Raw genomic sequence first — 27,321 nt, forward strand, 5'->3', positions numbered from 1 at the left:
TAACTGCTTTTTGTATCATGGAAATCCAAAGTCCTGACTCAAGTTGAAGATGTATGAAAGATTCACAATACAAACTAGATCTTCCTATTTCAAGTTTGGTGCTCCTTCTCCATCCAAATGAATATGCATTTACTTGTGATTTTATTTTAAAAGCCCTCACCATGGACCTGGTACTCCAGTGGCTGGGTCAGAGTATTGAAGATGATTATGATATGTTACTGTTCTTAAGGAGCATATAGTCTAAGCCAGGCAACAGGCACATAAATAGATAATTTAATGATAATATGGGAAATGATAAGGCTAAGAAACACAGAGGAAATGTACCTAGTGGTTCAGAGAAGGCTCCCTGGAAAAGATAAAGTTTTGGCCAAGATGAGAAGTGAGACAAAGACACTGAGGAAGAATATTATGAGCATAAAGATGAATATGCATGAAAAAGATATTGGAAAATCATCAAGTTACATGGGCTGGAAAAGCATGAAGTTGGTGTATTACTCAAACACATGCCATGACACATTTGCTAAAGTAGAAATATTAGGATATGGGAAAAGAATGAAGTTTGGGACCAGGTACAAAAAAAACCCAGAAAAGAATAGATATTTGAGAATTATTCAAGAGATTAAAAATAATATGGCCCAATGATGATGGAATTTAGGATTCTTGGTATCTGAGTGAGAAGGCATAGCAACCATATTTGGATGAGGGATGAAAGGCAGAGGATAGCGGAGTTTGGGGCACACTGAATCTAAGATTCTATGGAACATTAAAATGCATCTGTGCGTAAGAAAGGTAGAAAATTGAGTGTGTAGCTTAGAAACATCAGGACTGCCAATACAGAATTAGTACTCTTTAAACACTGAATCACATATGAAAAACTAAACTACTACGAAATACTTTACATGGTTAGGATTGTTAAAATCATTGCTACTACATTTGTTCATAAAGGAATGTTCAGAGAGAAAGTGACTAAAGCAAAGCACCAGATCACCAACGCCTAAAAGTATTGTATGACACATACATACATAATATGTCAAAAAGTTTGACGCTGCTTTTAATTCTATCCCACGTTTATTAAAATAATTTCATTTTTATGTTATTGTGGTAGTTTTCAATTTCACATGCTTTATTTCTGCCTCAAGACTCACATTTATAGTTATTTCCTCCTTCCGGGTAAGTATCCAATGCAATGCTACCAAACAGAATAGGTACATTGCTTACAAAATAGTCTAAAAGATTCAAAGATATAAATTTAAGAAGAATGTTCCTCTATTGCTTGCAGAAAACCTACAGCCCTTAAGGTGCAGACTAGATTATTAAAAACTTGCTTTAAAAATATAATAGGACCATCACTGTGTTTAAGGACCTGTGGATTGCTAGAGTTACTCAAATATTTACAACAGTAAGATGCAAATCAACATTAAAAATAAGTACTAGGGGATCCCTGGGTGGCGCAGCAGTTTGGCGCCTGCCTTTGGCCCAGGGCGCGGTCCTGGAGACCCGGGATCGAATCCCATGTCAGGCTCCCGGTGCATGGAGCCTGCTTCTCCCTCTGCCTATGTCTCTGCCTCTCTCTCTCTCTCTCTCTCTGTGTGACTATCATAAATAAATAAATTAAAAAAAAAAAAAGAAAAGAAGTACTAAAGTATTTGTAAAAGACTCTGGAATTAAATCCATCTAAATGTACAGGTTATGTACATTTATGATACATAACCTATAATTCCAAAACCCATATACTTTGAAAACTGATATTTTATTTGTAAGTATATTGCAAACTTGATTGGTACAAAACTAGACTTGTACTAACATGAGAGATTTATGGTCTTTATTTTTCCCATGTAATAGGAATATTCATAGAGTTCTCTTCAGATATGAAAATGTATAATTATGAGGTGCTCCCAGAATCCATCTGGAGAAGTGTTCCATAATATACATCATACAAATACCAAAACAAATAAAAAAAAAAAAAAAAAAAAACAAGAAAATTCTGAACTCTAAAACACAACTGACCCCAGGGCTTTTGAACAAGAGATTGCAGACCAGTATAATTAAAATTCAGAACTTAAAATTTCAGATGTTACTATAATCAAGATGTTCAATACAACTGCCTTGCTAGAATTTTTTTTATTTTTGTACCTTTAAGAAGAGATTTATCTACACAATATAGTATTTATGAAATATTTCCAGTTTTCTCTTCTCCCCCAAAATATCTTGTTCATTCATTTTTTTATAGGTAGAGAAAGAACTCAAACACTTAAATTATTCTTAGAATCACTTTGATAGGGTTAGGATCCACACTGACAGAATCAGGCATGAATAAGATACACAAAAATAATGCAGGAGGGATACACATAGTCCTACACCTAGGACCAAAGAGTCAACTTCCAACAAGAGTTTAGGGAAAATGGAAACACATGCCACATTTATGCAACTCAATTATAAACTTCAGGTGACTACTGTCCCAGGACATACTGAAAGTATGTTGAACTTGTCCCCAAGTATAATATAATCATAGGCTCTTTAATAAAACACTCTATCCATAAAGAAAAATGATTGCCCATTCTATGCTTGTCACAGAAGATAAAGAATAGTGGTAAAGGGTTCGGGAGCCAATTTAACACCATTAAGCATCTCAAATAATCTTAAAGGAGAGTAAGCGTGAGGGTGATCTTTCAAAAATCACCTTATGAAAAACACTTGTAAAGACTGAAATGTCGACCTTGAAAAATATAATAACTGGTGAAGATTATGACAGTTGTCTTTTGACATGAATCAACCCTTTCTGCATATTTAAACAAACCAGCGTACCAACAGGCGAGAGTTATTGAAAACAGTATTGACTCTTAACACAAGACAAACTGACTGATAATGAAAAGGGCTGGAACAGGGGTTTTTCATATACGGTTATAGGGTTACTTGATAGGGATGATAGAGGGTTCTAGGTGATTCTTTCCGTTCTGAGAGTCTTTAAAATCTCAACATCACACTTCAAGTTCATAGCACAGCTGGATTCAGAATTTTATCAATTTTGACCATATAATTTTTAATGCTCATGAAAAGATATTTGCCAGAAGACAACTTCACGGAAAGAGGTCAACTCTTCAACATTTCTATACTCTCCTTAGAATAGAGGGTCAATCAAATTTGTATTCAAAAGAAAAACATAGTGTAGTGGAGGTGACTATTAAAAATCTCATTCATATTCTATAATCTTTCTAATACCTAAAACAAACACAACTATTGTATATTAAATGAGAATATTGAGTCTCAATATTAATTTTGTATGTTAATAAGCTTAAAATCCTTAAAATGATGTATTTTTCTATAAAATGAGATGCTTGACCAGCATATATTTTAAAACACCTAATCTAACAATTTTCAGTTTGTGAAAATAAAACTGAACTCCTGCTTTTTCTCTAACTTCTAAAATAGTTTCTAAAGAAACTGGTTGAAATGTTTTTTGAGAAGAGAGGATGATACATCGATAATTCCAAGAATTTTTGAGCAGGTGTTAGGCATTTTTAAAGAAAGACAGATAAAATATAATTAGACAGTAGATTCCAAACTACAATCATTTCCAAAGACAGACCACATAGCTAAAGATGGAAAATGCATATGTCCAAATGTCATGATACTGTTTAAAGAGTGAGAAAGAGAAAACTGACTATTCCCATATTTGGGTGGTTGAATGCTGATCAACAGGTGATTTTTCTACGCCCATCAAAAAATACAAATAAAATTTTCAAAAGAGAGCCCAGATAGGAATGCAGCCTTCATACCCATCATCACCAATGTACCACAAATTTGAGGCAAGATTTTATGTAAACTAACAATCAATTTTTATATTTTTCTCACCAAACCATGCATATCACATAACTTAAGGGAAAAGATAGTCCTAAGAATAGAAATAAAGCAAAGCTTATTCAAGTCTGATCACATCTGCAATTGCAATAAGAAGGACAAATCCTACCAGGAAGCATACCTGTGGCAGGGCTGAATTGAGCTGTCGCTGGAGCGAATCTCTGTCGTAGATGACATCCTGCAGTCTTTGCTGGGCAAGCGAGAGGCTTTCTTGGGTCTCCCGAAGGGTGTCTAGAAGACGGTCCCTTTCATCTAGCATATTCACCATCAGCTGCTCAAAATGGGAGTCTGAGTCCGAGCCACTGCTTTGGGACCCCCTTTGGCTCATTGGGGTGTCCTCATTAATCGTGGGCATCACTTCACACATCATTGCTTAAAGGAAGTAAAGGGGAGGGAAGTCTTAGTAAAGAAACCACCTGACCCTCAACTCACCAAACCCTGCAGCTCATTAGCCTAATTGTTTTTTCCTCTATCCACTGCCCCAGCTCCAACCACCCTAAATATTTTGACCTCAGTGAAATAGGATTCATTGTGACTTCTTCCAACCTACATACTTTCTCTTTTATTGACAGTGTATAAAGTTCCTACCTACAAAATACAGCTTGGTTTCACCTACTTCTCAAAGATTTGGGTTTTTTTTTTTTTCATGATTTATTCCTCCAATTCAATTTATAGTAATATGTTATTCAAATTACTAGTTGATCACCTTTCTTCCCCTGTAAGTTTACAAATCTCTCACAGTTAGAACCACCATCTTACCCTTATTTGTTATATCGTTAAAAGCGAGCACAATGTCTGGCATTTCATGAGTAAGAAGTAAGTGATTTTTCAAGGACTTAAATAATGGAACTAATGTTCATTCTTTCAGTTAGGGAATCTACAAATAATTGGGTATTCATTTTATATGATAATAAGTTCCTACTTTTTTTCAGATTTTATCAACAGCTTTTTATCATACCAACCAGTTTAAAGTTTGCTGATTTTATAACTCCCATTTTATCGCTTTTGTATGCTCTCTGCCTAAACTGTTAAGGTAGTCTACACAGAGTAGATAAAGTGATGATGACTAAATATAAGCTTTATGAAGGTGACTAAGGTGTGTAAGTTTGTTTAGGTTATTATACTACTAATTACTCTTAATATTCTTTTTTTTTTTACTACTCTTAATATTCTTTTGTTCCTGTGAACTGCATTGTCTGTTTTCCATACAAACAATACCAACTAACACTCTCAAAATATTTCACAAAACAGAAACCATAAATTACATTAGCTAATGTAGTAACTTCACATCTCAGCTGTTAATCACAAGCCTCCAGTCATGAAATAAATGAACTATTCAGAATTTTTTTTAATCATTTGCAAATCTGATTTATAGTAGACAACAGACTTTAAGATGCAACGCTGGCCTACTGTATGGCATTTTAAAAGTCAGAAATCGTCTCATTTTCTCTTTTATCTTCTATCTTATGTTCAAAAAAGAATCAAGCCCATCTCAATTTCAGTTGTTGTACTAAGGCCAGAAGCTATTAATTAGAGGGCTTGGTTTTGCAGAAGGCTGATGTGGAGAAACGCTGGTTTGGCTGTTGATCCTGGAGCAATTCTTTGGTTTTATAATGCAAGGTCAATTCATTTTTCTGCCTATATATTCCTGTCCTTAGGGAAAATATATCTGGTGATATAGTCAAATAAAATGTCAATACTTAACAGCCCAGTAGTTCATTACTTTTATGTGACTCTTCATATACATTGGGTTCTTGAAGAGATAAACTCAATTATCTGAATGATTTGGTCAGGGCCCACTGACAAGTAGGAGAAACTTCTAAAACAATAAAAGGAAAGTATTTTGTGACTGATATTCTATGCAAAAAAATTAAGAGGGGTATGAATTTTAGGATAATTTAAGGTAGCACTTTGAATTATTGCTCATCACTCAAAAAACTGGGCTACCTGAAGGCAAAAATTTAACTTGTTCAATTTCTTATTCACCCTAAAATAGGTAACAATACATAAGATGTATTTAAACGCACATGTGAGCGCACCCACATGCGCATACGCACGCATGTGTACATTCTTACATTCTTACTATCGCTAACACCTAATAGATGAAAAGATAGTGTATTTTTTTGTATTTTTCTCAATTTGAATTTTATTTATACATTATCACAAAGCTGGGAAAAAAGAGACTGTTTTCTAACTGTTATACATTTTCTTTACATTAATTGAAAAGAACTGGGGTGGGGGGGAATGTTCCAACATGTTTGAATATTAAAAACAATTAGTTCACATGCCATGCATGAAATCCACACACTGAACAGCTGTGTCATTCTGAAAAAATCATTACCAGGAGCCAATGTGTTTCTTTTTGACATTTAAGGTTAAAGCAAAATGACAGCACTGTGACAATTTGTGCCAAAACACTTGCAAGGTTTACATTTTAGGGTTACTTAAACAATCTTAAATCTGTATTTTAAACCATATCCTTCTTGGAAAAAAGCCAGTAGCACATCTTCATTCTGAATTACTTACAAAAAACTTTAAATTCCAAGGAAAAGCAAAACTGCAGTGATTACCTCAGCTACAATTTCCTTCTGAATACCTGACCCTAATTCTAACAAAGAATTATTGTCACCATGAGATATTAGACACTCACAAACTTTAGACTCTTATATCAGCATAAAAGCTAGTCTTTGATTTTAGGTTAGTCCAAAGATGCTATGAGGAGGAGCAGCTTAGGGACTTAGGGTCCTAGTCTATTAATTCTACACTCAACTTGATTCGATTCCACTCCTGCAGCATTGCAACCGGAACAAGTCACATCACCTCTCAAAAACTTCTCAAAAACATTTTCTCTTCTGTAAGGTAGGGATAAGAATCCATGATTTTTTTTCTTTTTTAAATAAGCCCATGGTAAGGCTCCAATAGCATACCTGACTGCGATCAAACAGTATAATTTTAAAGGACAATTACAAATTCAAGAATTTATTTTTTAATAAAGTGCCCAACATTCACCTTTGCAGAAAGAATATTGTGCCTTTATGATTCATTCTGATTCCACGCCTAAAGTTTAATTCTGGTGGGTATGCTGAAGTCTTCAAATGCAATTGGGAAAAATCAAGCTATACAAAAGTCACTTAGGAAATAAAATGAATTCATCTGTTTTTTCTTCACCAGTGGTCAACCCAAATGAGTAAATCTTAAGTCTTCAAAGTCATCAAAACTAGAGGAAAAATAAATTTCTACCAAAAATAAAGGCCACCTGCATGAACCAGCTCCGTTTTTTGCACTAGCACTCGGATTCGCATATAAATCACAAAACAGTTGTACAATCCTGAAAACACAGTTAACCTACTTCTTAAATGCAGATTTAGATATTAAAATCAATCAAAAATCTTATATTCAAAGTAAGAGTTTAAACACCGGTGCTCTTAGAGAACAAACAGCATCTAAGGCAACTTCCAGAAGCTATTCCCCCCGCTAGCGTACTTCAGTCTCAAATGCCACTTGCAACCTCCACAGTCATTTTCAGTATTAAAAATTGTATAGCACCACATAATTCCTGAAAAACCAGGAAGGACATCCTAACAGCTCTCTTTGATATCTGCCTTTTCGGCACCCCTCCCCGAAGTCAATTGGAATTACGTTATCTCTTCCTAAATGTTGATGCCCTGTTCAATATATTACGGAAGGTTTTAAGACCTAGGGAGAGACATTGTTTATTTTTGTTGGGGAAGGAAAAAATAAGAAGAAGAAGAAGAAAATACCTGGTTGGTTTCATTGATCCTGGTGCTTCAATTGAGCTTGAAGCCTTTGACACCAGGAAAACCAACTCCCTTACTCTTATCTAGTCCATAACCTTGACTGTCTTCCAAATCTCTCAGATTTCAAAATAAAAGTTTTGGATGCCCACTAGAGTCATCCCCCCCAAGGGCTCTCAAGATCCAATGGGTTTCTTAGCGATAGAGGTCTCTGGAGCAGCACCGAGTGAGATGCGAGCGGGCTGCAAAAAAAGGCTCGTTCTCCTGCCCATGAATCCCTTCTTAGAAGCACACCCCTGGGCTCTCGACCCTACTCCAGGCAGAGATGCAATTATCCCCGGGAGTTAGTTTCCCTCTTCAAAGGACCCAGTCTGGAGCAGCACCCCAGCTCCACCTCCGCGAACCCGCAAGGAGTAATTCGGGGAAGAGGCATCCTAGCCATTGTCTGATTACATTACATGAATATTCCTCCTCCTATTTAACTCTTCGAAGTCCCCGTGGCCCCAGGGAATGCGCTCATCCCCTCTCCCGGGGAGCATCGGGCACTTCCTTCACCCCGATGCTCTTACAGAGGGCCCGGAGCCAGCTCTCGCCCCCCGGCTGGACAGTCCTCTCGCAGCCACACCCCCTCCCAGCTCCCAGCACCCCCCCAGCACCCCCCCACCCCCAGCACCACCAGCACCACCCTGAAGTTGACTCCGTAATTTGCACGCTAAGATTCTCTCTCTCCTGCCCGCCCGGGGAGAGCCGAGCAGGCAGGAGGTGGAGAAAGAATAGGAGAAGGGAGAGGATGGGGGTGGAAGGCGGAAAGGTAGGGACCGGTGATTGGCAAGGAGGAATTTGCATCTCCTCTTCCCTGGGGGCGGGGTGGGGCCGGGGAGGGGGCTGGTAAAAACAACAGCAGTAATAATAATGATGGTGATGGTGATGGTGGTGGTGGTGGTGGTGGTGGTGGTGGTGGTGGTGATGGTGATGGAGATAGTGGGATGACCCAGCGGAAGGGAAGCCTGGGAACTCGGACACAGTGTCTGTACCTAGTGTCTGGAACCTGGGGTCCTGCCTCCTGGTGGGTCAACGGCAGCCGCAGTCTCCGGCCCGACGCCGGGGGCAGCTCACGCCCCGCGCTCCCGGCCCGTCGCCCTGGCAACCGGGGAGAAGGGCTCAGCGGCGCGCGCCCCACGGCGCCCGCATCCCCCCGCGGGCCGGCATCCCCCCGCCGCGCCGTCAGCAGCCGCAAGCAGGAGCGCCCATCGGAAAAATGGCATATTACAAATTTTGCTTTGGGAAGCAGAGCTCGGCTCAGACCATTGTCGGAGGGAGGAGAGGGGGAGGCGGCTCTTAAAGCAGTAGCGGCCCCTTTGCGGAGCCGCCTCGACTCCCCGCGCGCGAGCGGCCGCGGCCCCGGGGCGGGGGGGCGGGGGGGGCTCGGGGACCGGGTCGCGCTCGGTCTTGGAGAGACTTAACCGGGCGGCGCTGCTCCCCCCTCCGGGGTGTTCACACACCCCCCCCCCCGAGGGCGGCCCTCCAGCCGCGGGCATGGGGGGGAAGGAGGAGCGAGGAGGGGCGAGGAGGGGCGAGCTGCCGAGAAGTTCCGCGCGCGGCCGCCCTCCCCGAGGGCGCGGTAACGTCGGGAGCCGGAGACCTCAAGGGGCGCGGGGGGCCCCACAGGTCCCCTCGGGGACCCGGACCGTTTCTGCGCGGGGGGGTGGGGGGCGTCCCGTGCACCTGGGGGAGAAGGGCGAGCGCTCGCCCCCACGCCCAGGGCCTCCTCCCAGCCCCCGGGGAGCCCGGCGCCCCGTGCCCGCCCCCGCCGGCGGGGGACCCACCTGCGGGGCCCGGAGCGCGGCCGCAGCATCTTCCCTCCTCGCCGCCGCGGGCCGGGGCCGCCGCCGCTGCACCCCCTCCTCCCCCTCCTCCTCCCCCTCCTCTCTCCCCTCCCCTTCCTCCCCCACCTCTTCACACTCCTCCTCCTCCCCTTCCTCCTCCTCCCCCTCCTCCTCCTCCCCCTCCAACCCCACCTCTTCCCCCTCCTCCTCTTCCTCCTCCTTCCCCTCCTCCCCCCCTCCCCCTCTTTCTCCTCCCCCTCCTCCCCCCCCTCCTCCTCCCTCCTCCTTGGCAGCCGCCACCACCTCTTCCCCTGGAACCAGGGCTTCCCCTGGAAGCCGCTGCAGTGGTTTCCACCGGCCCTTAAATAAATTCTGAAGTAATCACGTCCCCGCTGTCCTCACGCACACGCGCCCGCCGGGACCCTCGGGGCCGGGCGGCAGGTGCGGGCAGGGCGCGCCCGCGGGTACCGGGGCTGCGCGGGGGGCGGACGCGCGGGCACCTGCTGGGCCTCGGGCCTGGCGCGCTCCCGGCCTCCCGAAGCCGCTTCCGTGCTGCCGGGCCCGGGGCGGGGTGGTGGCGCCTGTGGCTGTCGCCCCCTCCCCGGCTCTCGTCCCCGCGCTGCCGGGGCGCGGAGCGTTGTGTGCCCAGGAGCCCCGGCCCTAGCACATGGCAGCTGCGGGCGACGGGTGCCCCCTAGAAGGCGCCCCCGGCCCCGGGCCCCCTGCACCTGCGCGTCCCTTCACCTGTCCCTCCCCCCTCCGCCGCCGCTGCCCGTGCACACGGAGCCATCCCGCCCGGCGCGGGGAGGACGCAGGACACAAAACCCGGAGCTACTCTCAACAAAAAGGGGACCTTGCAGTGGGGGGAAGGAGCGATTCCCAGTTTCGGGGAGCTGGTGGTAGAGGGCACGGACGGGGGGAACTGGGAGGAGGATTGAAGGTTGGGTTTAAGGGGAGGGTTAGGGCCAGTACCTTGCAGGTGCGGTGCAAGAAATCCCAAAGGCGTGTTTCGTGTTTGGTGTGACACAAAGAGCCCGGAGCTAACTGAAGAAATAGGACTCAAACACCAGCTCACTCAAGTTAAGTACAACATTCAGGAAAGAATCTTTTCTTCTGGAGTAGCGTTTAATGCCGTTAGCGACCCCACAGTGGGATACGAGGCCAAGCTCATGCATTTCCACCCGCTTCTCTTCTAGACTGTTTTTCAAATTCTGCATCACCACCTAATCCTATAAGAATAATTAGGTGATTTGTTAGGTGTCCCCTAAAGCACCAGTTCTTAAACATCGGGTGCATACACATTACCGATGGATTCTGTGAAGTCATAGATTCTGATCCACTGGGACTGGGGTAAACCCTGAGATTCTGTACCTCTAAAAACTTCCAGATGGGACCACACTTTCAGCAACAAGGGTCCAAACCTACCCTCTGATGTGGCTTAACTACTCTTAACTACAGAAAACTCATCAACTCATGACACAGCCCAGTCCATACTCAGATAGACCTAATTTAATGATAGCTTTTGCATATTAATCAGATATCAGTCCTCTTTTAACTATCACTCTCTGGAATTGCCCAGAAGTCATAAAATGTCCTCTATACACGAGGAAACTTCGTGTGTTTGAAGACAGTTAATATGTTTCCTCATAAAAGAACTTCCTTATCAAACCTTGGTCCTAATTCCCTTAGTGATCAACGTTTGCCAACTACAGCTTCCGATGTGGTGACCATTTCCAAGAAGACTGTTGATTTGCCTGACTCCCATTCACACCTCAAATAAAAGTTTTGATTCTAAGGATAAGCCCCACAGGTGGCTGACACACAGTTAAAGGATACCTGGTAGCTGAGATCGTAGAAAGGAAAAATTTGATAATGGAAGGCAGGAAATAGTCATGAGTAAAAAAATATTTTAGTAAGAAGAGATAGATAGTCTTCATGGTTACTCTCAGCTTCGACACTATGCATTCTCATATTCTCACCACTCACAGCACTTCAAAGGAAAATAACATTTTCTATCAAAACTGAGGGACACCTTTAAGCAGCAGTTTTGCCAAAGGCATTACATCAACCAATTCACACGAGTAAGGAGGAGTCATCCCTTTCACCAATTCTTCTGGCTTACTGGCCCTCAGATTTAACATGTAAGAGAATCTCCAGAAGGCTTGTTACAACACAGATTTCTCAAATCCATCCCAAGAGTTTCAGATTCAGTAGGTCTGTGGTGTGACCAGAGAACTTCCATTTCTGATCAGATCCCGTGTAATGGAATACCACGGAGTCAAGCATCCCACCTTGAGAACCACTGCTTAAGTAAATCCGAAGAAATTTGGGAACAAAAAAAGTACAGACCCAGATTCATTCAAGGCAAAATGTCTCTCCAACAAATATAAAACCAATTAATCTGCTAAGTTGTCATCTGTTCCTTCTGGTTTTTAATAGCCAAGGACCAATGATTAAGATGAGATAAGTCTTAGTGCCTTACATCAATGAAGGGATTCAGTCCACAGAGGCATACAGTGTTACTAATTTACTAATGCTCCTTCTGCACATTTTATTTTGAATATGACCTTTTGTCTGTATGCTGTCTCAAGTTTGGGGTGCCATACAACTACTCTTTAGTAATAATAATTAAAAATGCTTTTTTATTAAAATCAAGGATGGCTTTGTAAAGATTAAGTTACTGAGATGGAGCACAAAAGAAGCATGGGCCATGGCAACAACAAAGATTTAGTACGTGACGGTAATTTATCTTTTAAGTGCAAGGATAATTTGGATGAAAAAAGAAAACGTAATATTAGTTGTAATAGATGAGTCGACCTCAGTATCACCTCATTTCAACTATATAGTTATTCACGAGGAAAATATTTTGCCTGTATTCACAAAAGTTTAACATTGTTAAAACAATTAAATGACATTTTCTGCACTTATGCTTATTGTTGAATTTAAATTTTAAGATGGATTTGGGTAGAAAATGACTCCCCTCATACACTCTACCTGTAGTTTTGTGGGAATGTGAATTTTATTTTATTTCATTCAAGAAGACCACACAATACTACTACATTGTACTACTTAGAATAAGCAACAAACCAACTCAAATGCAAAATGACTCAAACCCAATTGAAGTCTTTCTTCACTTTCTCGATATTTCAGGGTGAGAATTGATCAGTGGAATACTTTCTTTCACGCGGTAATTTAGGCACCGTTTTTTTTATCTGGGCCCTGCTGTCTCCTTGGATATTACAACCAGACGGCAAAAGGAAAAAGATAGGGTGGAGGAACCATACCCACTTCTAAAATCCTTGGTCCAAGAGTAACACACACTTTCCTCCAAATTCTACTGCTGAGAACAACTCACATGGCAATATCCAATTACAAGAAAAGCTGGGAAAATAGTCTAGGTTTAAAGCTGGAAGAAGAATAGAGGCTTTTGGAAAAACTTAACCAGTTCTTCCACATATTGTTTGTGAACCTAGTGGAAAGAGAAGGCATGCAGAGAAAAAAAAAAAAAAAAGGCAAGCAGACAATATGCTATATTTAAATTTTCTGTTATGCATACATTAAAAAATATATGGAATGCCATAAAATGTCATAAAATTAATACCCAATATGATCACAAAGAGTAAGCATTGTTTATTATGTATGTTTCATGTTTCTTGTTATGTTAATGCTACACATTATTCTTCTTACCTGTCTAAAAATAGCAAACTACAGAAGAGGAGAGCTGTACTAAGCACATTGCTGCTGACTCTTGTGCCTCCACACAAATGTAAAAGCACCAATTCTCACAAGGTAAGTTGTTGTGTAAAGACTACATTAATCAGCCTTTATGCATTTACATGGGATTACTGTAAAATGTAGCAATTTGACAAATAGTCACTGAGATTTCAGCTCATAAGTAAGAGTATCTTAGTGTTCAAGAAGAGCAAAAACTACTAGTTAATGTGTGAAGTCAAAATATAATGAGAAGACAAGTTCCAGGGAACTTTATTTTCCATCAGTCAGTGCTGACATCAAATCTAAGAGCAATAAACTAAAATAGTAATGACTTCAGAAATATTTTTCTCCTTTTAAATGGAAAACTAACATTTTATAGGAAAACATCTTTCATGTTCCTCTTTAGACCCCATAGAGGTAAAATATCAAGAGCGAAGAAACATCCTAAATATATTCAGCAGTTGTTCTCACCTAGAGAAGAGATTGATTCTAACATAAAACCTCATAGTGAAGGTTTTCATTTTTGCCTCTGCTCAAATTCAAGGAGCCTCGCTTTATCATTGAAGAATCATAGAATAGTATACTGGGAATACTATTCTAACACCAGTCTTTTTTTCTTTTTTTTTTTTACAATTAGCCAACATATAGTACATCATTAGTTTCAGATGTAGAGTTCAATAATTCATCAGTTGTGTATAACACCCAGTGTTCATCTAACAACAATCTCACAGGTAAGTAAAATAAAACTCATTAGGAGTAAGTCCTGGATTTTCCAACCCAAGCACCTGAAGAAGCAAGGCATCTACTGTTTGACTTGTGATACCTACTTTTCAACTTCTATAAAATATAAACCCTTCAGCATTTGACTCAAACTTATTTCTAATTACCTAACTACCTTGATTATTGACATCACTAATACCGATCTAATATTTCTTTGAATTAATTGGCAAACAAAAAAAAAAAACTGGATGAAGTGAGCTCAGTGATTGCTCTTTCGCTGAGAAATCCTTGGGAAATAAATCACCAGTGTGAAAGCCTTTTCTTAGTGTTTTATTCAGAGACATGGGCAAACAATCACGGATAGTAAATTAAACAATGAAAATAAATGATATGGGTAATCCTCATTTTGGATATAGCTTAAAGATTCATAGAATAATGAAGAATACAAATGTCTGATTTTAGAAGGACTATGTATAGAAAACAGCATCTTCAATATTAAATTAATAAGAAAAATCTAATAACAATAAGCCCTAGATAAGCTAAGCCTGTATAAAACTCTCTTCGAAATGGCAGTTCTGTATGATGTCTTTGGCAGTTGGCCCTTGTCTTCTGTTCAATCTGAAATGGGGTGGAATCAGGTTCGTATCTCATGAATGTGGAGAGGTGAGATGTGGAAGGGAGGTCAAGATAAGGTAGGGAAATGGCAAGTGTTCTGGCATGTGACAGTGAGTAAAAAATCATGCCCAAACATAGTAACTTAAAACAACAATCATTTTCTTATTTATCATGGTATCAATGGGTCAGGAATTTGGGAAGTTCTTGTCTAGATAGTTCCGGCTTAGGATCTCTCATGTGGTTGAAATGTGACAGTGGCTGGACCTAGAAGAGTAGAGCTGTTAAAGCAGCTGGGCTGACCTGGGAGGTATCTCTCGCTCTCTACTTCATCCCCTTTCCTTCACCCCCTTCCTGTTTTGTGGTCTTATGGTTTCTACATGTGGCATTGTGAAACAGGATAGCTTGGGCTTCCTCACAGCATGGCAGCCCCAGAGCCATCAGCTATCACAGCAGAAGTCAAAAGCAAGTAGTGAACAAGACAGAAGAAGAAGCCACTTCACTTCTTATTTTATTTTATTATTTTTAATTATTAATTATTTTTTAAAGGATTTTATTTATTTATTCATGAGAGACAGAGAGAGAGAGAGAGGCAGAGACAAGGCAGAGGGAGAAGCAGGCCCCACGCAGGGAGTCTGATGTGAGACTCGACCCCGGACCCCGGGATCACACCCTGAGCCAAAGACAGATGCTCAACCACTGAGCCACCCAAGTGTCCCTGCTTCACTTTTTATAACCCAGCTTTGAAAGTCAAAAAGTCAAATAGTGTCACTCTCACCATATTTTATCATTGGATACCAGTCACAAGCCCACTTGATTTCAAAGGAAAGAAAGATATAGACCCTCACTTCTCGATGGGAGGAGCATCAAAATCACATGGTAAGAAAAATATTATTGAAGCAGTTTTTAGCAAATATAATCAGCCAGAGCAGGGTACTTTTGTGAAATGCACATTTGCTATTGAAAATATTCTATTTGTTAGATGAATACGTTTTTGGTTTGTAAAATGTAGGCAAAGCATCTTAGAATATTTTAAAAAATAGATGAGGAGCTGGTAAGTAAACTGTTTGTTGGATCTGGGTGCAATTCATGGGCATTGCTAGATAGAAGGCAAGTAGTTAGAAAACAGACTATACTTGTGTTAAACATAGAAAGGGATGGAAAGATCCGGATACCTATTATTTATGAGACACCAGGAAACTATATACTTATAGTATGTAAATATATGTAAGAATAAAGATACAAGGGCCTGTAAGTATTCAGGATACAATAGATAGACATGAAAAATTATCATCCGCAAAGTCTTTATTTGGCTATCCGCTGGTGACTTCAATTATGGCCCTATATGTTCTCTGCTTAAGTAACACAAATAAAACCCATGGCTGTTCATTAGGCTAATTGGAGTGGTACCTCTATCAGGCAGGTGCATTTGTCCCCACATCTCTGTAGCTCAACGAGTATGTATCATTGAACCAGAGTGTATTTTGCCTGTTGAACTCTAGCTCAGACTTCAAGTCTGGCCTCTGTAACCACACCATCGGTGTGGAAGGTTGATGCAGCAGAGAGAGGAACAACAACAACAAAACCTCATCCTGACCGACCAGGTGCCAGCCAATTGGCTGTTCCCTGAAATCTCTGGTCTCACTCTGCTGTAGAACCCAAAATTATGCTATGGGTATGTAAGTTGTGGCAGACAACTATCACTGAATGGTGCCAAACTGCAACGGGGTCGAGGTTAAATTTGTACAGAGGAACCAGAATCTGGACTCCAGGCAAGCTGGCAGTAGAGGCTCATTATCATCTTGAAATTATGCAAGTGTGCATATTTATTTTATTTTAGCAATCATTTACCATACCAAACATTTGTTACAATATACATCTGTGTTTTATTTTCTTTTCATTTTCTCTCCCGATCGATTTTACTTTGGGGATTATAAAATGAGTCTTTGGGTTTCCGATATTATACATTTATAAACAGAGTTTGTATTCATAATTCTAGGTGTCCATGCATCATTTTGTAACTGGCTGCGTAGGGAGTCAGGAGTCACACAATGTGATAAGAGAGAAAATGGAGGTGATATGGGAACACAGGAAAGAACCATCTAATCTGTTTCTGTGAGATCAGAGCTGAGGAAGAGAAGGGTTTACTAAATAAATCATAAATGGATGGTGTGAAAGTGTTAACAGCAATGGCAAATAACCAGAGGCAGGTAAACTATAGCTGGCATACGGAACAGGGCACAGTGTCAGTTTGGCCTCTCTGTGAGGCTGAGGCAGGCTGAGAGAAGAGAATGAACCATACACGAAAGAACATGTGACTCTTGTTTAAGAGCTTAAATTTATCGTGAAGGAGCCTAGGAAAGTTTAAAATCAAGGAAAAGGGGGCTCCTGGGTGGCTCATTCATTAAGCAGCTGCCTTGATTTGGGCTCAGGTCATGATCTCAGGGTAGTGAAAATGAGGCCCATGTGGGATCCGCCCTGGGCATGGAGCCTGCTGCAGATTCTTCCCCTCTCCCCGACTCCCTCTGCCGCTCCCACACCTTGCTCAGGCACAGGTGCACTCTCTCTTTCTCTCTTTCTCTCTTCCTGTCTCTCTCTCTCTCTCTCAGAAAGAAAGAAAGAAAGAAAGAAAGAAGAAAGAAAGAAGAAAGCAAGCAAAAGAAGAAAGAAAGAAAGAAAGAAAGAAAGAAAGAAAGAAAGAAAGAAAGAAAGAAAGAAAGAAAGAAGAAAGAAAGAAAGAAAGAAAGAAAGAAAGAAAGAAAGAAAGAAAGAAAGAAAAAAGAAAGAAAGAATGAAAAAAGAAAGAATCAAAAAGAAGTAAAACATATTTTGGAAGGGACAGGTTAAAATTTGGGAAGGAAGAAAGAAAGAAAGCTCTTTTAGGTTAAAATATGAAGATTGAATCACTCTTCAGTGAGATATAAAATGGAAGAGTATTTGGTTTAAAACGGAATGAATTTAGTTTCTTTCATGTTGACATTTATTATCTGACTGTGAGCCATCCGATCAGAGATATTCAAAATACATTGGGAAAGCTAATCTATCAGATGAGAAATCTGGACTGATGATGAATGTTTGGAAATCATTAGTTGTATTTGAAACCATGGAAGTGAACAACTCTGATGATGAAAAGTGTACAATTAGATAAAATAAGGGCTGAATTCCAGAATCTCAGTGAACAGTAATATTTACAAAATGGTTCTAGCAAGAAATAGGCATATAGGGGGAGAAATTTGGAGGGTATATGTTACGGATACAAGTTTAAAAAAATTGCAAGAAATAGGGAGTAGTGACCAGTGTTAGATATTCCTGAAAAATCAAGTAAGATTTAAAAATGGAAAACAACCCGTGTATTTAGAAACAAGATATTGCTAGACTATTGAGTAAGGGAACTTTCACTGAAGTAATAATTATAGAATACGAATCACAATGGCTTAAGGAGGTTACAGGTTGAAATAATGGCTTTCCAAGGACTATGGCTGCTGACAGTGGGAAAGAGACAGAACAAGCTAAAAAGAGAACATGAGTTCTTGTTTTGGAAGTCCGAGCTCTCTATGTGGTCCTAGAGGAGCTTTAGAAAGTTCTAGAATGAGGGGTAGCCCCGGTGGCTCAGCAGTTTAGCACCACCTTCAGCCCAGGGCATGACCTGGAGTCCAGGGATCGAGTCCCACATCAGGCTCCCTGCATGGAGCCAGCTTCTCCCTCTGCCTGTGCCTCTCTCTCTCTCTCTTTCTCTCTCTCTGTGTGTCTCTCAGGAATAAATAAATAAATAAATAATCTAAAAAAAGGAAGTTCTAGAATCTCCTGAAATTATATGCAAAATTTGCATATATATATATATATATATATATATGCACAAGTGCACTTTTTAGATGAATATTGATAGTTCGAGATCCTTAAGGGGAGTCAGAGATCAAAATATTAGTAACCAGGGCTATATGTAACACATTAGATACCCATTAGTATCATATACTCTGTGTATAATTTTTATAACTTGCAGAGACCTAAATTTACATATGATTACAATACATTATTGCAACTAGTTTTGTCTGGGACAGGAAAACAAATCTATTTAGTTTATTATAATGCATATTATTACATATTTTATAACTATTTATATTATATTACTATTTGCTATTCCAATATTCCCTGAAGAAGATAGAAATGCCCACCTGCTGCCGTGCTCATTGCACTGCCTTCTGTAGGAGGAGCATGCATCCCTTCTGTATGGACATAGGCCTGGTCCTGTAATTTGACAGTATTCATGGAAAAAGTGCCATGCCAGAAACTCACAGAAATGTCATCACCGTTTTGCCCTGGCTCCTTTCCCTCTGCCACAGATCCAGAATAGATGCTATTCTTTTAGCCTAATACATTAGTATACTTCTCAAAATCCTATCTTTGGCTAATGTGTTCACGTATCAATCTTCTTTGGATTTTGTTACCATTGTCAAATTTTTCTCTTTCTCCATTCTATATAACCGGTGCAAAGGAAGGATTATATCAAGAATTTTATTTTATTCACAGAACAAGTATATATTAAGTAATGACACAATGTTATTCAATATGAACCAGGAAAAAAAACTGGCCACAGCGCTTGGGGCCCCAAGAAAGAAATAAGACAAAATCACAAAGGACTTTAGTGTAAAAAAGTAAAGGTATAATTCAGTGACATTTTATGCAAATTAAAGCAATAATGTTCTTTTTTTTTAAAGATTGTATTTATTTATTCATGGGGTATACAGAGAGAGAGGCAGAGACACAGGCAGAGGGAGAAGTAGGCTCCATGCAGAGAGCCCGATGTGGGACTCTATCCCAGGACCCCGGGGTCATGCCCTGGGCTGAGGGCAGGCACTTAACCGCTGAGCCACCCACGTGTCCCAACAGTAATGTTCTCAAAGAAGATAGACAGTAATTTGTTTTTAAATGTTTTTATGAGTTACGTTAGGAAGTAAAAGTATGAATAAACAGCTTGAACAACTATACAGATTTTATTTGGAGGGATGGGGGAAATGGAGAAAAGGTTATAAGGACAATCTGACTAGAGAGATGTCCTAGGACAGTGGTAAGACACCTATATTGTTGGATTATTAATTTGCTCAAATAAATGACGCTAAAATTTTAGTGAAAGAAGGAATCAGGGCGCCTGGGTGGCTCAGTGGTTGAGCATCTGCCTTAGTCTCAGGTCGTGATCCCGGGGTCCTGGGATTGAGTCCCACATCAGTCTCCCCTTGGGGAGCCTGTGAGCCTGCTTCTCCTTCTGCCTATGTTTCTGCCTCTCTCTGTGTGTTTCTCATGAAAAAAATAAATAAAATCTTTAAAACAAAAGAAGAAGGAATCAAAAGATCTTTGGAGCAAAGACCAGAAACAACATTACATCAATTATATAAGGAAATAACAGAGGAGGAGGAACAAGGAGTTAAATGGGAAATGCAAGATGGTTGTTTCCTACTAGGTTGGGAACAGAGCATATAGGGCTTCGAAGGAACAGTGTCAAAGTTAAAGAAAAAAGAAGAAGGAACAGTATTTATCCAAGTAGGTAGAAATACATTTTTATATGCAGATAATTTCCTCCCTGCTCTAATTCATTCCTACTTTATGAATTTCATTTCTTTCATTCCATATATGTCTTATTAAGCATCTTGTGTTAATATTAAGGAAGCGGCAGTAAATTTCAAGAACAAACAAATCTATGCTCATGGAGTTCACATTCTAGTATTCATCTATTTCAAAACATTTATTACAGATTTTCTTTTTATCACACAATTTATCAGTACTTTGTGACCCCAGTTACAAATATCAGTTATTGTGCAGTACCTTGCAAACCATGGACCCATGATCTGTGTGTGTGTATGTATGTGTGTGTGTGTATAGAAAAAGAAACTTTGACCCAGAAGCATGTCATAAACATCCTACTTTAAAATGCACTTTACTGGGGGGCTTGGGGGGGCTCAGTCGGTTTTTCTGCCTTTGGCTCAGGTCATGATCCTGGGGTCCTGAGATATAGCCCCGCATCCAGCATTGGGCTCACTGCTCAGTGAAGAGTCTGCTTCTCCCTCCCCTTCTGCCTCTCCCCCCAGCTTGTGCTCTCTCTTGCTCATTTTCTCAAATAAATAAATAAAACCTTTAAAAAAATAAAATAAAATGCACTTTACTTCTATATCTCTTTCTACTAAGGTACAGGAAAGCTTATAAATAAAATGTACTTCTTTACAAAACTGTTCTTTATTTCTTCATTATATTTGTTTATTATCATGTGTGGCTTTTATGACTATTAATGATGTTTTCACATTTTAATACAGTTGACAAGAAGAAAACAATTTGGCATAATTATTTTTGAAATAAAAAAGCATAAAACTATATGTCTGATAAGGAGTTAACACACCTGCACCCCGATGTTTCTAGCAGCAATGTCCACAATAGCCAAGCTGTGGAAGGAGCCTCGGTGTCCATCGAAAGATGAATGGATAAAGAAGATGTGGTCTATGGATACAATGGGATATTACTCAGCCATTAGAAATGACAAATACCCACCATTTGCTTCAACGTGGATGGAACTGGAGGATATTACGTTGAGTGAAATAAGTCAATCAGAGAAGGACAAACATTGTATGGTCTCATTCATTTGGGGAATATAAATAATAATGAAAGGGAATAGAAGGGAAGGGAGAAGAAATGGGTAGGAAATATCAGAAAGACAGAACATGAAGACTCCTAACTCTGGGGAACGAACTAGGGGTGGTGGAAGGGGAGGGGTGAATGGGTGACGGGCACTGAGGGGGGCCCTTGACGGGATGAGCACTGGGTGTTATTCTGTATGTTGGCAAATTGAACACCAATAAAAAATAAATTTATTAAAAAAATAAATTAAAAAATTTTAAAAAAGAATGTCAGAGGCAGAACTTTGGAGAAGAAATGTTTGAAAAGTTTAATTTGGCAAAGTCTCTGCAAATCTGTATTAAAACCACTACTTTAAAAAAAATAAAAAATAAATTTAAAAAAAGGAGTTAACATCCAAATTGTATAAAGACCTTATACAACTCAACATACAAAAAACAAGTAATCCAATTTAAAAATGGGCCGAAGAACTGAATGGACATTTTTCCAAAGAAGGCTTACAGACACATGAAAAGATGCTCAGTGTCACTAATCATCAGGGAAATGTAAATCAAAAACTACAATAAGATTTCACCTCACTCATGTCTGAATACCTAAAATCAAAAACACAGGAAACAAGTGTTGGTGAGGATGTAGAGGAAAAGGAATCCTCATGCCCTATTTTGGAAATGCAAATTGGTACAGCCATTGTGAAAAACAGTATAGAGTTTCCTTAAAAAATTAAAAATAGAACTACCATATTATCCAGTAATCACAGTTCTGGGTATTTCCCAAAAGTAGAAAAACACTAATTCAAAAAGATATATGCATCCCTATGTTTATTGCAGCATTATTTACAACAGCCAAGATAATTAAACAGCCTAAGTGTTCATCCACAGATGGATAAAGAAGATGTGATATGTGGCCACAATGGGATATTAGCCATAAAAAGGAATGAAATCTTGCCATTTGCAGCAACATGGATGGACCTAAAGAACCTATAATAGTGTTAAGTGAAGTAAGTCAGTCAGAGAAAGACAAATACCACATGATTTTAGTCACATGTGGAATTTAAGAAACAGAACAAACAATGAGAAAAAACAAACAAAAGAGACTTAAATACAGAGAACAAACTGGTGGTTACCAGAGGGGAGGTGGATAGGAGGAAGGGTGAATAGATAAAGGGATAAAAAAAAAAAATGTATTAGTGATTACGAACCTAAGGACAATCAATTTAAAAGATACACCAAAGAATATAATTCTCTTTTAAATTAATTTCTGTCCAATTAGGTTTTAGTATCCTATTTAGAAACTCAAAATAAATAAATAAGAAGTGGAAGGAAGCAATGATTCTTTGTTCTCTAAAAATAGAAATCCATTAATTTGTTAAATACCTTAACTGTTATAACAAATAACTACATGAAATTTCCTAAGCAAATTATCAGGAACAAATCTCATAATCTCTTTCTTGAAACCTATTTCCTTATGAAATAGAATTCTATACTAAGATTAAAACATCCTAAAAATGGTCTAGCAATTAAAACTTTAGCATTATTAATCAAAAACTTTTGGTCTGATTTTGCATTTCATTTTGAAGTTATTAAGGGCAAAAATAAAAATTCTTGGAGTACTTTTAAATTTAATACTGGATTTTTTTTTTTTTAGATTTTATTTGTTTTTGAAAGACACAGAGAGAGAAAGGCAGAGACATAGGTAGAGGGAGAAGCAAGCTCCAGGCAGGGAGCCTGATGTAGGACTCGATCCTAAGACCGCGGACCACACCCTGAGCCAGGGGCAGGTGCTCAACTGCTGAGCCACCCAGGTGTCCCAATACTAGATGTTTTTATGATGAACTGAATATACCTATAAGGCAGATTCTGCTTTAGTAACAGCATTTGATGTATTTTTCCATTTATTAACGATTAAGTGTAGCACACTCAATTTGAAATGAATTTGCCTTGAAACTGTCAATATTACGGGGCACCTGGGTGGTTCAGTGGGATTCAGCCCCACCTTGGGCTCCCTGCTCAGCAGGGAGCCTGCTTCTCCCTCTCCTTTCATCTCATCCTCTCTCTCAAATGAATAAATAAAATATATATAAAAAAATAAATTGTCAAAATGAGATATCAATCTATTTCTTAGTCTGATAATTATAATGAATTTCCTGAACACCTATTACGTATTTCTTTTTTTTTTTTTTAATGAAAGGCTTCTTTTTTTTTTTAATTTTATTTATTTATTTACGATAGTCACAGAGAGAGAGAGAGAGGCAGAGACACAGGCAGAGAGAGAAGCAGGCTCCATGCACCGGGAGCCCGACGTGGGATTCGATCCCGGGTCTCCAGGATCGCGCCCTGAGCCAAAGGCAGGCGCCAAACCGCTGCACCACCCAGGGATCCCCTATTACGTATTTCTTAATGCAACTTCCTGAGCTGCTGCTATTTCACCATTTCAAATTTAAATATTTAAAAGATATTTTAAAAGTTTTAAAAAATGATATCACACATGGTGAAAAATAAACATGAGGACATGGTGTATCAAGATATCTCTGTATGTTTCCCCTTTGCTTCAAACTCGGTGTAGCCAAACCACATTTATTTCTTTTCTTTTTATCCCTACCTCCTCTCAGTTTCTCTTCATTCTGAATGATGCATCCAACCTTCCCATAAGTAACATTCATAATTTTGAAATTGCCATTTAATTGGTTCTAAATTTAGGCCTGGTATCCAGTGTGATACTAAGATTTGTTGAGCTTTAACTACAAAATATTTGTTTTTTCTCTTTTTTTTTCTTTCACTGTGATGCAGTACCCCTCATGCCATTTTATTGTAGAAGTCATTTAACTGATCTTCTTTAATAATCTTGAAGGTGTGGGGCACCTGAGTGGCCCAGTGGCTGAGTGTCTGCCTTTGGCTCAGGTTGTGATCTGGGGGTCCTGGGATCGAGTCCCACATCAGGCTCCTTTAGGGAGCCTGCTTCTCCCTCTGCCTTTGTCTCTGCCTCTATGTCTCTCATGAATAAATAAATAAAATCTTAAAAAAAAATAATAGTCTTAAAGGTGTTTAGCAAGTATAGGAGGAAGTCATACTCTAAAGGGCCTTGGGGCAAGCAACAGACAGGAGAGGTATAGTGATAATGAGGTATAGTGATAAATCATACACCAATATTTCAGTGGGCAGAGCATCTGGATTATCATGTCCACACATAAGGGGTGAGACTCCAGCAGTCAAGCAGGAGCAAGTGGGATGTCTGGCAGCATGTGAAGCACAATTCCTGCTCACAAGAGGTTGCAAGAGAAAGGCAGGATACTTTCCCTAAGTAAGGAAATAAAATGTAGTACCGAAAGCATCATTTGAACAGACTGCCTGGTTTCAAATCCTATCATATGCCAGCCTACTGTAGGCAAATTGTTTAAACTTTCTGTATTTCCCATTTCACGATGTGAAAAATAAGTACAAAATAGTACCTACATCATAGGATTAAAGAAGATCATTTATATACAGAGCTAAATAAATGCCAGCTATTATTAGCACCAGTAATTCCAGACCTGAGAAACCAGGTAAAACCTAGTATTTGCAGCCGAGATAAAAATTAGAGGTCACGGTAGAGCAAATTTGTACAAGCAGATGAAAGTCAGGGATGGTCTTGGTAGATCAACACACCTTGCTCTACCCTCTCAATTCTGAACTTTCAATAATTTTTTTATGTATTTTCAGAAAATACATAACTAAATTATATAGAATTTATGTTAACATTTAAGGCGCCAACATACCATTTAGTTTATTAATGATTTCTTAAAATGCTTCCTGATACAGTTATCTTCACTGACTATCAGAATATAAACATATGGTTAGGTTAGATGGTTAAAGTATGAAGATCCTTTATATCTTATTTGGGGAAAACATGCATTTAAATTATCCTTTTTTGGACTTCAGCTTGTATTCCTAAATCACATGGTACGGAGTTAAAAACAATGTATGAGGAGGCAGCGCTAGACATCACATTGTTTCCTCAAATAATACTGGTTGCCTACAAGACTATATGAGAGCTTTTTAAAAAAGTATAAAAAGACATGCCAAAATATTAATACGACTATTCTTGGATTATATGTTTTTGATCTATAGAAAATATCCCTGTGTCTAAAATAATAAATTATTAATACATCCAATGAATATTTATTATGTCACGTACAATAGATACAACATTGAATACGGCACACTTTCTCTGTGCAATTACAATAACAATTATTAAATTCAGATGAGCAACTTATCAAAACAAGCAGTATCTACTTAAACTGCTTGAAGGTATTATTTTTACTTTTAAAAAGGTAAGTATGTGTTTACATAGCATTCAAACATGCACAGAGTAGGTTCACAAAATGGGCTTACTCAAGAAAAAATGATTTTTTATATTAGCTGAAAAGTGTAAAGAAAGATACATTGGTCACATGAATAATTTTTCATGACTGCTTTACTCTATATCAAACTCAGTTTTATTTGTTTATCACTCCTACTTCACCAGGATGTCATTTATTTTATTTTAATGCCAATAGTATAAGTTTCAGGCTACCTTCTGACATCACCAAGAAAAGCAGTTATGAGAAAATATCTTAATATTCAAGTACTGGGATTTTGCATTCTCTTAGAATGGACCATTTGCTTTTGCTTTTTCTTCTTTTTTTTTTTTTTTTTTTTTTTAAGAGGAGAGACAATTTTGAAAATCTTAAAATGTGGACCTAAAAATAATTACCTCACAGTTACTATTTTTATGCTAAAATGTGATGAAATTTCCAAACAGAAGGCATACTACAGGCAACTCTGTTAAGTAATCTAAGATAATTTGTATATTTGGGTTCATATTATCAAAAAAACTGAATATTAAAATTGTGTTGGTATTAAAACTGGGAGTTTATTTTTCTAAGATGGGAAAACACAATTTATTTTTTTTCCATTTTACTGCAAGAATAAAAACAATATTCTTGTCAGTGTTTAAAAATATCATTATATCCTATTATGTTTATTGCCATAAACACTACATTTTAAGAATTTAAATGTGTAATTTATATTCTTGGTTCATTTTAGAAAAGACATTACATTATATTTACATCAAACAGTCCAATTTTAACAAATAAATTATAATATTTCACATGAATGTACTCTAAATATAAACTCAAATGGTGCATAAAGGATTATGCACATTTAAAATTAGCTAAATAATTGAAGATATGACTAATAAAATAGGTACTGCCACAACATTATAAAATAGGTATACCACTACAGATTGATATCTTTCATTTATCAATTACCAACTCCATAAAATATTTTATATTGCATATTCACTGCATATTTACATAATCGTTTTAATACAATATCTTTCTATCTACATCTATGCCTCTCCATCCATCATCTATCTATCATTTATGTCTATTATTGGCATTTATACGGAGAGGAAATATTATTTCCCACATGCATATTTATATTGGGCATTTTAATTTAAATCTTGCTTCCTATTATCTTAGAAACCCACACTTCTTGAAAAGTTTCTTTAGTAATATTGTATGTATTTATTTTCTTATCTTTTACTGTAATAATGTACTTACCATATAAATTGAAGGCTGCCTCTCTGCCTAAAAGTCTTTCAAATGATTCAATTAATCGTTTTTACATGACCCAAAAATGTGTTGAACTTATTGAAGTGGGAAAACTATTCAAGGCTCTAGGGTTGCAATGATATAATGTATTTGAAAAAATTTAGGAAAACCTAACTTGTGAAGGAAGAGCACATTTTAGAAAGAACTAACTACATTGGCCAATCTGGCTGAGATTAATAAAACACCACTGGCTTAACGGGCCGTATATGTTTACGTGTCAGGCACCACGTGCCATCAGCAAGAGTAACCTAATATTCTCTTTGTCACTTATCTGTCAAAGAACAAAAGAATTATATGGATAGACAAGGTGATTTAGTTTAGACTAATTTACAATGATTATTTGGTGATCACTTAGCGGGTGTTAGATGAAGTAGTTTGTCCTTTAGAAATTAGATTACGATATTGAAGATAACCTTCAGATGGTGACCTTTGTTCCTTGTCAACTTTGGCTAATTATAAGTCCTGGTTTCAAGGTTAATGTTGTTTTATCCATTATGTTGTCAATTTTCTAAGATAAATCAATTCTTAAATGATATCACTCTAGTGCAAATTTTTCACATCAGGAGCCATTCTGGCCATCAACTTCACA

At 38.8% G+C, this 27,321-nt stretch overlaps 1 protein-coding gene and 1 long non-coding RNA gene across 2 annotated transcripts in view; one reads left to right on the plus strand and one right to left on the minus strand.

Annotated features, from left to right (window-relative positions):
* Positions 1-8,798, minus strand: part of PPFIA2 (PTPRF interacting protein alpha 2) — a 473,118-nt gene extending 464,320 nt beyond the window's left edge. Inside the window, 2 exon segments of the mRNA XM_025438989.3 lie at positions 3,980-4,230; positions 8,648-8,798. Coding sequence (XP_025294774.3) covers positions 3,980-4,228 — 249 coding nt within the window. The 5' untranslated portion in view covers positions 4,229-4,230; positions 8,648-8,798.
* Positions 8,299-21,444, plus strand: LOC125752602 (uncharacterized). Its single transcript, XR_007402538.1, has 3 exons — positions 8,299-8,424; positions 13,141-13,228; positions 20,788-21,444. It is a non-coding gene; the product is annotated as an uncharacterized LOC125752602 (long non-coding RNA).
* The last annotated feature ends 5,877 nt before the right edge of the window (positions 21,445-27,321 follow it).

The sequence above is a fragment of the Canis lupus genome, chromosome 15 (genome assembly GCF_003254725.2).
Source record: "Canis lupus dingo isolate Sandy chromosome 15, ASM325472v2, whole genome shotgun sequence".
NCBI lineage: Eukaryota > Metazoa > Chordata > Mammalia > Carnivora > Canidae > Canis > Canis lupus.